Source organism: Anopheles ziemanni, chromosome 3 (genome assembly GCF_943734765.1).
Source record: "Anopheles ziemanni chromosome 3, idAnoZiCoDA_A2_x.2, whole genome shotgun sequence".
NCBI classification, from domain to species: Eukaryota; Metazoa; Arthropoda; class Insecta; order Diptera; family Culicidae; genus Anopheles; species Anopheles ziemanni.
The window spans coordinates 56,674,406-56,684,837 of NC_080706.1; the positions used below are offsets into that span (position 1 = coordinate 56,674,406).

At 45.2% G+C, this 10,432-nt stretch overlaps 2 protein-coding genes across 2 annotated transcripts; one reads left to right on the forward strand and one right to left on the reverse strand.

Moving 5' to 3' along the window:
- Nucleotides 1-561: 561 nt before the first annotated feature.
- Nucleotides 562-1,598, forward strand: LOC131288358 (ATP synthase mitochondrial F1 complex assembly factor 1). Its single transcript, XM_058317481.1, has 2 exons — nucleotides 562-1,239; nucleotides 1,301-1,598. Exons 1-2 carry the CDS (start codon nucleotides 637-639, stop codon nucleotides 1,559-1,561), a joined length of 864 nt encoding a protein of 287 aa, XP_058173464.1. The 5' UTR covers nucleotides 562-636; the 3' UTR covers nucleotides 1,562-1,598.
- Nucleotides 1,233-3,119, reverse strand: LOC131288357 (uncharacterized). Its single transcript, XM_058317480.1, has 2 exons — nucleotides 2,052-3,119; nucleotides 1,233-1,932 (listed from the first exon to the last, which is right to left on the reverse strand). Exons 1-2 carry the CDS (start codon nucleotides 3,111-3,113, stop codon nucleotides 1,600-1,602), a joined length of 1,395 nt encoding a protein of 464 aa, XP_058173463.1. The 5' UTR covers nucleotides 3,114-3,119; the 3' UTR covers nucleotides 1,233-1,599.
- Nucleotides 3,120-10,432: the final 7,313 nt, after the last annotated feature.

Below are 10,432 nucleotides of genomic sequence, written 5' to 3' on the forward strand. Positions count from 1 at the left end.
TTGACTCTGTCAGAAGTGCTACCTGCAAAGGTTGATGTAATTGTAAAGGTTGTACTAAGGTTGCGTTTTGTATAAAAGGCCAAAAATCAATAATTGTTCGGAATTCAGCAACGAATTTATACCCAAACTGTCTTTTGAATGGTACACCACAAAATTCAATCCAATGTGGGTTACATGGGCTCAGCATCGGACTGTTTACTAGTGCCTCTGCATAGACTAACCTTTCAACAAGCAACCTTGGTCCATCTCCTGTCTGTTTTAGGCCATCTTGCCCCATGTTTACGTAGTGGCGCGTCCTGCCCCACCGGCTGGGCCATCTTGCCCCACTATTGTCAATGGAGCAAAAACTGAAAGGCCCTTCGAAAATCTTATTTAATATGAAATTGATTAGTTTGATATAGTGTTTGATATTTTTCATACATAAAAAAGAAGTTTATTTATCTAACTTTGAAAATTAGAGACTTTTTAATGAAAGGAATAGAAGAAAATAATGTTTTTCGCTTAAGGGGCGCGTCCTGCCCCACCTTACCTTATAAACGAATCATGCCTAGGTATTTATGCTGTCAAACACGCTCGACAAAATTGTTTTGATTCGGTAACAACCGCGCCGGTGGAAAAGGAGAAAAACTTCCCTTAATGGCTACATTTGCATCTGTTCGACAATTTCTTCTTCAGTCTCGTCGATTGGCAGGTCATCAGTTAACAACAAAACGAAATATTCAAATGTCTTCTGTTCGCGAGCGTTCCGAAAAGGCACTGGAGGAGATGAAAGAGAAAAATCCGTACTTCGAGAAGTACGCGAATAAGATTGCTTCTGTGCAGCAAAGCTCTCCGGAGGAGTTTCTATCGCGACTGCAGAAAGCTGAAAAGCAAAAGAATAAACCAAAATTCGGTCCTACAGAAGTGCAACGTGACTATTCTGAGCTGCTGAAGCCAAAATCTCCTCTAGGTACAGAAGCAACTCGCGATGGAGCGCATCGAAAGCTAAGTGATATTATGAGGCTGGAATTGGTTGAAGATAAATCGGCAGATGATATTAAGCACCTGTGGTTTGAGTATCATAAGCATAAGGACGTCATTACAGCGGCGATTCCCGCTGATCAATACAAGCTGATGATGGATCTCGCGTTGAAATATCCTATTTTCATTTTTCCGATACCTCGAAGCCAGGGCTACGAGTTCATCATGCTACAGTTCGCGGGAAACACGGTTCATTTTACGCCGTTGCTCAGTTATCAGGTGATGTGCATACTGTATTGCGTGTTTGATACAGTTTTTCTTACGATATTTTATATTGCAGGTTCACAAAGAAAATGCACCAGAATGTTTGAATTTAACTATGTTCACCGAGTGCCAGGACAAAGGAATTATACTGATGCGGGGAGAATTTGATACGAATGTGTTAAACGCCCAGGAAGCCCAATGCTTGGCTAATCAACTGCAGCTTTATTACAGTCAGAATAATGTTACAAAACTACAGCTCCTAGATACGTTCACCAAAAATCCAGACAAGTTCAAGCATATGGACATCATCGAAGAGTTGAATAATTTGAAAATTTAAACTACAAATAAATTGAATTTACGGTAGGAATCATGTACTCAAAACAAGTTCGTCACTTCTTGCGACAAATACATGTCTGTGTCGGTTATATCCTTCCCATGCGAAAATGATTCGTCCAAGAAATCAGCCGCTAGGCGAGAATGGTTAGGGAACGTAATGTTCATTGCTGTTAGGTTCCGTTGAGATGCAAAGTTAAAATCAAAGTTTATCAGCCCATCATCGTCATTGCTGAAGTTGTCCTCTTCGAGTAGTGCATCTAGTTTTGCCATCAGCGTATCTTCCGCTCTTGTTTGATCTAGTAAAAACGTTTGTCCATCGAACAGCGCTTCCCGAGGACTGGAAGGTAATGTTGGTGATGGCGGAGAAGCGGACTGAAAAGCAAAAAGCAAAAACGAAAAAGGGTATACAGAATTGATTTTTTAAAGGGTTGAAATTAGATACGGTTGGTTAACCATCTTGCATAGGAACATTCGGCTCCCATCGTACCTACCAAGAGGACATCATCTGGTGAAGTGTGCAGCGAACAAGGAGATTCGGCGAACGGTTCTATAAGAAAGGTAACGTTGGTTCGATCAAATGACTCGATATTTTTTTGTATATTTTTTTCACGAGAACCGTCGGGTATATTCGGTATTGGTCGGTGACGGGTAGCTAGCGGAGAGATAGTGATGTCTAGATCGCGGCTTCGATGGGCACGATAATGTTGATTACTTATCAATGAATGGTCTCTCCAGCTCGGCCGACCAAATTGATCATTTTCAATACCCTGTGTCTTGGGTATATCATTGGCTCTCTGTGTGCTAAGCGTTGGCTGTTTTGCTGGGTGGCCTTGGGATGTATGCTGAGCATTATTGCTGCTATCTTGCAGTAGATCGAACAATTCTATTCTCTGTTTATCCACCAAGGATGTTTCTTGGTCGTCTTGGGTCACGTTGATCAAATATTTATCGACACTTTTCAAAAAGCATTGCCACTCACATTGTACGCTGCCGACAGGAGCAGTGGCTTGGTGATTCGGTTGAAATTCGTCCGGGTCGGAAAGCACTCCCGAAATGCCGAATGATGCTAACCGTTCAAATGGCGTGGACGTTGCTGGAGGCACGAAATTATTCGTAACATTTCCGAGCGTTCTATCCGCCACTTCGATGGGCATTTTCATTTGCTCCACCCCGGAAAAAAAATTATCCGGCAAATTGAGATAGTCATCCGAGCGCGTCGTTTTCGGTAAAACCGTATGTTGCTGTTGTCGGTGATTGCGCTGTTGATCGATCCATTTCATAAGCCCTGTTTTGAATCCAGTCGTTGAGTCTTGCCTCTTGAAGCCAGCACCGTTGGCATCGCGTTCGAAACGAGCGTAAACGGCTCTATCAAATATGCCTGGTTGCTTTCGCTGCCGCACGGTTGTTTCGGTCTGCACGAAATTGGTACGGGTGTCCATCGGGACGACATTTGTCGGTTTGCCATGGTTTCGTTTGAGGAAATCTTTGAAAAGCTGCTGCACGTAGACACTGTGATCCTGTTTTGGTGGTTTCCAACTGCGCCGTTGCGGCATTTTCTCATTTTTTCGATGAAACTGTGGCGATTGTTTGTTTAGAATAACTGTCAAATTTAGTGAGATGGACGAGTATATGGCTAGCTCCAAATAAACATAGCAATCTGGAAACCAAGGCCACTAAGCCAACAATCTAGTCTACTCAAATCAGACGACAAAAAAGATTGTTTAGGTTATCCTGTAATTATTTTTCACATTATTCCAACCACCATAAACTGCAGTGATGTGCCAACTGTGTAAGAATGAGTGAATTGTAGAATCTTACTGACCTATCTTTAAATGAACACAGGCAGTTTTTGAAACTGCTTTGTCATCGATGTCTCGCAATAATAATTGAATCAAAAATGGTATTGCCAAGTCAACAATTGAATCAAAAATGGTCTAAGACCAGGCTATGGAAATATATACAGGGTGTGCGGGCCTTTGGGTTTATATCTCAGGGTTGAGTTGACGTATCTAAATGATTGATATGTCATTCGATTGCTAAAAGTTGTGCGAACAAGTCTAAAAAATGTCTAGCTCCGTAAATATGTGGATCCCGTCCGAATTGTACAAGCGCGTAACGTGTGTTATGATGGTTCGTGCCGGCCATACGACAATTTTCAAAATCTCGATTTTTCAATTGCGAGCTAGCGCTTTGCGGTCTTCGGCAATGTAGTAGATCTCGATGAGATAAGGCTTTTTGGTCAAGGGACATTTTCCCCTCCGACCCTTGCTTCCTCCCGCAAATTTGCATTTTCACCTCTTTGCACGCACTGTTCGATCCTAATGGCCGACGTTTGGCCACCCAGCTCCCCTGACCTTAATCCTATGGATTACTTTGTGTGGGGCACAGTTGAGCGGGACACCAACAGGGCGTCCTGCAATACCAAAGCGGAGATGGTGGCCAGAATAAAGTTCGTGTTTGCGGCCATCCCCAGAGACATGGTTGTCCGGGCTTGCGCGCGGTTCCGGAAGCGGGTGCAGGCGGCCATCGACGCGGAGGGGGGATACTTCGAATAAAAAATGCGGCAAACATGGTAAGCTAAACTTTGTAGAAATTTTTTTTTAAAAATATTTAACATAAATTTGATAAAAATTCCTTTCCTATTCCCTCAGAAACTGTCAAATTTATCTCGAACACCCCTTACTCGGGGTCCACACTACAGCGCGACGTCGCTTGACAGGCGCTGAACTCCATGCAAAAAAAATCTAGCGCGACTCGCGCGAGATCGCGCAAGGTTTTTTTTACATGGAGTTCAGCTCCTGTCAGGCGACGTCACGCTGTAGTGTGGACACCGAGTTATATTGCAATATATATAACTATAGTTGCAATTGACAATTGACAACTATTGCTAACTCGTCTACCGACCGTTTTGGCTGTCGCAGATAGGGCTTACTAGACTTTTTCCCGTGCGTACGTGGATAGTCAGTCCTTTCCTACTGGGGAGGGTCCGGTCTCGATTGGGATTCGAGCCCACGTCTTTGAGCGAGCGCCTGGACGCTTTTATTTCTATACTTACGTATTTCTATACGTAAATCATTTTCCTTTTTAGATGATACTCAGATTTACGCTGGGGATATACCAGTTTGGGGGTCCGCGACAGCCGAGCGGTAGCGCCGGTTAGAAAATCGACCCATGAGAGCCAGGGCTCACCACCTCGACGGCGTGGGTTCGAATCGCAACCGAGACCGGACCCTACAAGACCGGACGTACCAGAGGGAAACAAGTCTCGTAAGCCCTTAACGCATGACCAACAAGGTCGTTACGCCAAGAAGAAGAAGAAGATATACCAGTTTGAAGGGTTTACCAGTTACGAGGGTTGCCTTTTAAGTTTCGGGATTTGGAAAAACTGGTGATGCAATCTGTTGATTAATAATTTTATCGTAAATTTTGACGTTTTTTAGGTTATTCGTTCTCAGAACGTTTTGACATGCGAACGCTATTTGTGTTGTTAAAAAATGTTTAATGTTTCCATCGACACGAGTCTTTTTTGAGAGATCTTCGCTTCTTCAGGTGTTGAAAAACGTTGACCTTTTAATGGCCGGAAGGCTAACGGCCATTAACGGTAGAGATGTAATAATTAAGGCTCCACGCACGGAGATGAGAAATATAAATCAAATAAAGGCTCCACGTACGGAGATAAAGAAAAGGCAAATCAATAAAAGACTCCACGTACGGAGGTTAAGCACAATAAGTAAGGCTCCACACGGGGAGATTAAGCACGATTAAGCAATAAGGCTCCACGTACGGAGATTATAAGTAAAGAAAGTAATAAGGCTCCACGTATGGAGATTATAAGCACATCACAACGGCAAAGCCAACAGTTAAAACGAACAACTAGGGCACGTCCGACCTCGTCGGCGGTCAATGATGAAGAGAGCTTTATTACAGTGTCAATTGGTGAACATGCGGTCAACTGACACATGTCAGTTGACCGGATACGCGATTTTAACAAGGTTTGTATAGATTCACAAGGTTCTTACAATACGTGACGGCCGGCACTCGATCCGGACGTTACAGCTCGGCTATCCTGATCATAAATTGCCCTCAATTTAGCTAGCCCAGGGCCTTAGCTTATTAACTTCTAATACCCCGTCGTAGGGTAGCTGGGTGAGCTGGCACCCTTCCACGTCCCGTATCACGTACCGATCATGAGGCAAGATTTTATGGACCACATAGGGTCCCCTGTACTTAGGTTGAAGCTTCTTATTACCGCTATCGGTAGTATCAACATAACGGACGGCGACAAGGTCACCTTCTTCATAGCTACATGGTGACTTGTGTTTCCTATGGAAGTATTCTTCGTTACGCAATTGGGAGTCCTCTATGTTTTCTAACGCTCTGGCCCGCATGGCCTCGAAATCCCTAGCTATGGGGTCAACCCTCTCACTTAGATACTCAGTCAACTCGTCGGGGACTTCGCCCCTCTTCTTTCTAACGAGTGCGGAAGCGTAGGGAGAGTTGCTGGGTCGAATAACTTTTTCGTCCAATAGCTTTTCAACAATCGGAGTATCATGAGTGAGGCCGACCTTCATAGAGGGTTTGAGTGGTATTACATCACTAGTATGTTCAAGATAAGAGTGTTTTATAATAGAATTCACCTTGGAGGATTGTTCCGGGGAAAGGGTTTCCCCTATATCAAGTTCGTTGTCACCATCCATCACAGTTTCCAACGCGCAAAGGCTCCTGAGAGCATCTTCTAGTTTTTCCGAAGGGGGCGGAACCGGGCTAACTTTTAATTCTTTTTGTTGCAACAAGGGTTGCCCAGGAGTGCAAGAAAGTAAGGGTGGTGAGTACACCAATGAAAGACTAAGTGAGTTTAATAAATCCCGACCAATAATAAGCGGACATGAAAGGTTAGAGAGTGCGATGAAGTGGTGAGTAACGGAATGGCTCCTAAACTTAATCGCACACTTAACGGTGCCTCGCGAGTAAAGTGGTCCTTTTACCACAGTGCTGTAAGTTGAGACGGAAGGTGTTCCTAACAGCTCGGCTGGTATAATGGCATCGCTAATGAAACTTACAGGGCTGCCTGTATCTAACAGTGATCGGACGGAAGTAAAACGGGTACGTTCGGAAGAAGGGTATAGAATAGCCAGACTCACCTCCTGATTTACATCGAGATCCTCGCATCGATCAGCAGAGTTGGTAAGCGGTTGGGGGTCAACCGGATGAACAGCATGAGTAAGACGCTCAGGGCAATTACGGTAGTGGTGGCCCACTTTGAAGCAGTGGAAGCATCCTCCGGGTGGGCGTTTCGGCTCCTTGCACTCGCTCTGCTGATGTCCAAAGCGCGAACAGTTGACGCAGCGTACGGACTCCGAAGAGGTGCGAGGTGTTTCCTGAAGTCGTGATGAGGAGGCTCGGACCTCGGCAGAGGGGGGCTTGACAGCCCGGAAGAGGCGGCTGGCCTCGAAGCACTTCAGCTTCTCGCGCAGGTCAGCCATAGTGTGGACCAGATAGCGCAACCCGGCAGTGAGGGATGGGTTTCCCAAACCGTCGATGACAATGGAGATGAGTTCGGGTTCCGAAACGGCAGCCTGGCGGGCGATGCGTTGCATATCCATCAGGTAATGCATGGCAGACTCCTGAGGCTGAAGCCGACGTTCACGTAACTGGCGGTACACGGTCTCTGGGGTTGGGGCCATGTGAAGATGATTAATCAAGGCATCCTTCAACTCAGGATAATTGGTGAACCGGAACGACTTAGCAACAGAGGCAGCGGTGCCTGTAAGGAGCCGGAGGGTTAGAAGAAACCTGTCTCGGTCACGGATGTGATGCAGCAAGAAGAGATACTCCAGGTCGTGGAACCAGTTTTTAACATCGCGGTTCTGGTCAGCGTCCAAAGGTTCGATGAGCGAAGTGAAGTCCTTTACAGAGGAGGAAAGTGTAGATGTCGTCCCCAATTGAAGGATTTTTTGTTGAAGTTCCGCACATTGAAGCTGCTGGCGTAACGCGTCAATGCGGGCGTCCATATCAGAGGGGCCGGGGAGGCGAACGGAAGGAGGACGATCAGGAACAGCGTCGACGACCGATCGCGGAACAGCGGGGCTGCCGGAGGGCGGTACATCTTTATAATGGTCCTCAACAGGGCGGCTGGTAGCGTCAGGTTCAATAATTAGGCTGGCACCAGCATCGCCTTCCAATGAAGTAAGGGGAACACATGCGTTCACGTCACGTAATAAGATGGCGTCATCGCCATTTTGCTGCGACCTCGTGTCGATGGTGAGGTTAGGGTTGGCGTCATCGTCGGGCTCCGCGGCGATGATTTCCAGCGGTGACTCGGAGGCAGGGCCGGCAGGCACCAAAGAGGAATATATTTGTCGGATCTGCGAAATCGTTGCAGTATCGGAAACGTCGATGCCGGCCTCTTCGAGGGCGCGTAGAAGATCCTCCTTGCCCAGCATCGTGGCAGCAGGGCAGCCTCAGCACATACACACACGCGCACTAACGGGTTGATGTATGTCCAAAAACACTTGGATGGGTATCCCACTTCTGAGCTTTAATGGCCGGAAGGCTAACGGCCATTAACGGTAGAGATGTAATAATTAAGGCTCCACGCACGGAGATGAGAAATATAAATCAAATAAAGGCTCCACGTACGGAGATAAAGAAAAGGCAAATCAATAAAAGACTCCACGTACGGAGGTTAAGCACAATAAGTAAGGCTCCACACGGGGAGATTAAGCACGATTAAGCAATAAGGCTCCACGTACGGAGATTATAAGTAAAGAAAGTAATAAGGCTCCACGTATGGAGATTATAAGCACATCACAACGGCAAAGCCAACAGTTAAAACGAACAACTAGGGCACGTCCGACCTCGTCGGCGGTCAATGATGAAGAGAGCTTTATTACAGTGTCAATTGGTGAACATGCGGTCAACTGACACATGTCAGTTGACCGGATACGCGATTTTAACAAGGTTTGTATAGATTCACAAGGTTCTTACAATACGTGACGGCTGGCACTCGATCCGGACGTTACAACCTCTTAGTTTATTTTTTACGTACGGGAATTAAAAGAAGTCATTTGGTGCTAGATCCAGGACTATATGGTGGATGACTTATCTAATCGATGCTTTAAGTACTCAAAAATGCAGTTATTTGAGCCGATCTGTGAGAGCTCGCATTGTCGTGGTGACGGGTGATCCGTCGACGGCGGTTGAATTTCCTGATTTCTTGGAAAACAACTGTCAAACTAATTTGTTGTAAACACTTAATTGTTGTGTACCACTCAGAATAGACTGTTGCGACCATGCTTTGAACAACATGCGACCATTTGCTTTGAAGTACTTCGTGCGTGAACAACTTTGGTTGGATTATGAGCCGAATGAAACACCCATACAGTCGAAAGAGGTGAAAGAAGCCTCCCGGCTCAAAACCTCTATAAATTATTAAATCATCATCATCCATACAGTCGATTGCACTTTAGGGTAAAAGAGTAAATGAGGCCCCGGGCTAGATTCTCCTCTTCCTACTGGTTCACATTAAGCGCCTGAAGCTATGCAAAGCGCGACGCATGCATACTTTTCAAATATTTGATCGCTAACGGTTCGCTTAAAAGAACATAACGGTTTAAACTAATCACGCAGTGGAGGGTGAATGCGGGTCAATACACTTTTACATGTTAAGTTACTGTAAGTTACTAGTAACTAAACTATACCACACATGATGGACAGCATGAAACAATGAGTTTAGCCGAAGAAATGATTTGGAAACGGCGGCGCGCCCGCAGCGAGCGAAGCGAGCGGACTGCGCTAGGTCTACCGAAAAAGAGAGTTTGTTATAGTTTTGAGAAATAAGGGGGGCCCGTGGGCCCCCCTCATACCGCACCACTAGGTTGATTGCGTAGCCGAAATTAACGGTACACACTACGGTTCAAATACTCTTAAGTTGAATTTAACGAATTAATGTATCACCAATTGCATACATTCAGTTTAAACGTCCACAAGAGGTGTAGCCACGATCGAAAACATGGCGGCCGGGGCCTCATTTACTCTTTTACCCACTTTAGTTTCTGGCTCATTCGCGTAAATCCACGACTCCTCACCTGTCACGATATTAACGACGAGTTTTTGAAGCACCGCAATCGTATTTTTCGAGCATTTCTTCCGACCAATCGACACGAGTTTTTTTTTGAGAGATTGACAACGCCCTGGTAACACAAAATGATCTTTTCTCCATACAAAATGGAAGCCGGTTTTCTGTACGGTTCTCGGTACGGTCGTCCAGTAAAAACGGCTGAATTCATTCGATCCGAGATACCAATTACACCGCGTTGCATATTTATAGGAGCTGAGAAACCCCGTTTTGTCCCGGGTAATGGTGATGCAAAGGGCACGCACAAAACGGCAAAATAAGTTCTCGCGCTTTCTCCATGTCGGTTTTTGCCTTGCCTAACTCTTCTGTTTCGTTCGAAAATGGAAAAGTTGTGATTTGTTTGTTTGCTGATTGAACACGAGAAAGTGCGTGGTTGGATTAAAAATTCAACGCGGTCGTCGGAATTTTAAATTCATCAACATTACTTTCTTGCTAACTTATAAATATTATAAATGACTCGATTGTGTATTTGTTGAACTTTGCTCTTGTTACAAATGCGTATGTTTTACACCACGGCGTTTGCGCTTGTTATTTTCATTGATGTTGAACTGTGACCGATTTTTTCAAACAACGTGTCAAACGCATGGTATCTGCACGCAGGTACCATCTTTGTCCAAGAAGACATCTTTCTACCAGTTGTTGTTTGGTAGGAAACATATGGCAATGTTGAATGGCATTCAAAATCATTAATCTTTGATCGTTCAAAACTCCATCAGTTGTAAAGCGATTTAGGAG

Coding starts and splice junctions, on each gene's coding strand:
- LOC131288358 (XM_058317481.1), top strand. CDS start 637: ATGGCTACATTTGCATCTGTTCGACAATTTCTTCTTCAGTCTCGTCGA. Junction 1,240..1,300: donor CGCCGTTGCTCAGTTATCAG/GTGATGTGCATA, acceptor TTTATATTGCAG/GTTCACAAAGAAAATGCACC.
- LOC131288357 (XM_058317480.1), bottom strand. CDS start 3,113: ATGCCGCAACGGCGCAGTTGGAAACCACCAAAACAGGATCACAGTGTC. Junction 1,933..2,051: donor CACCAGATGATGTCCTCTTG/GTAGGTACGATG, acceptor TTTGCTTTTCAG/TCCGCTTCTCCGCCATCACC.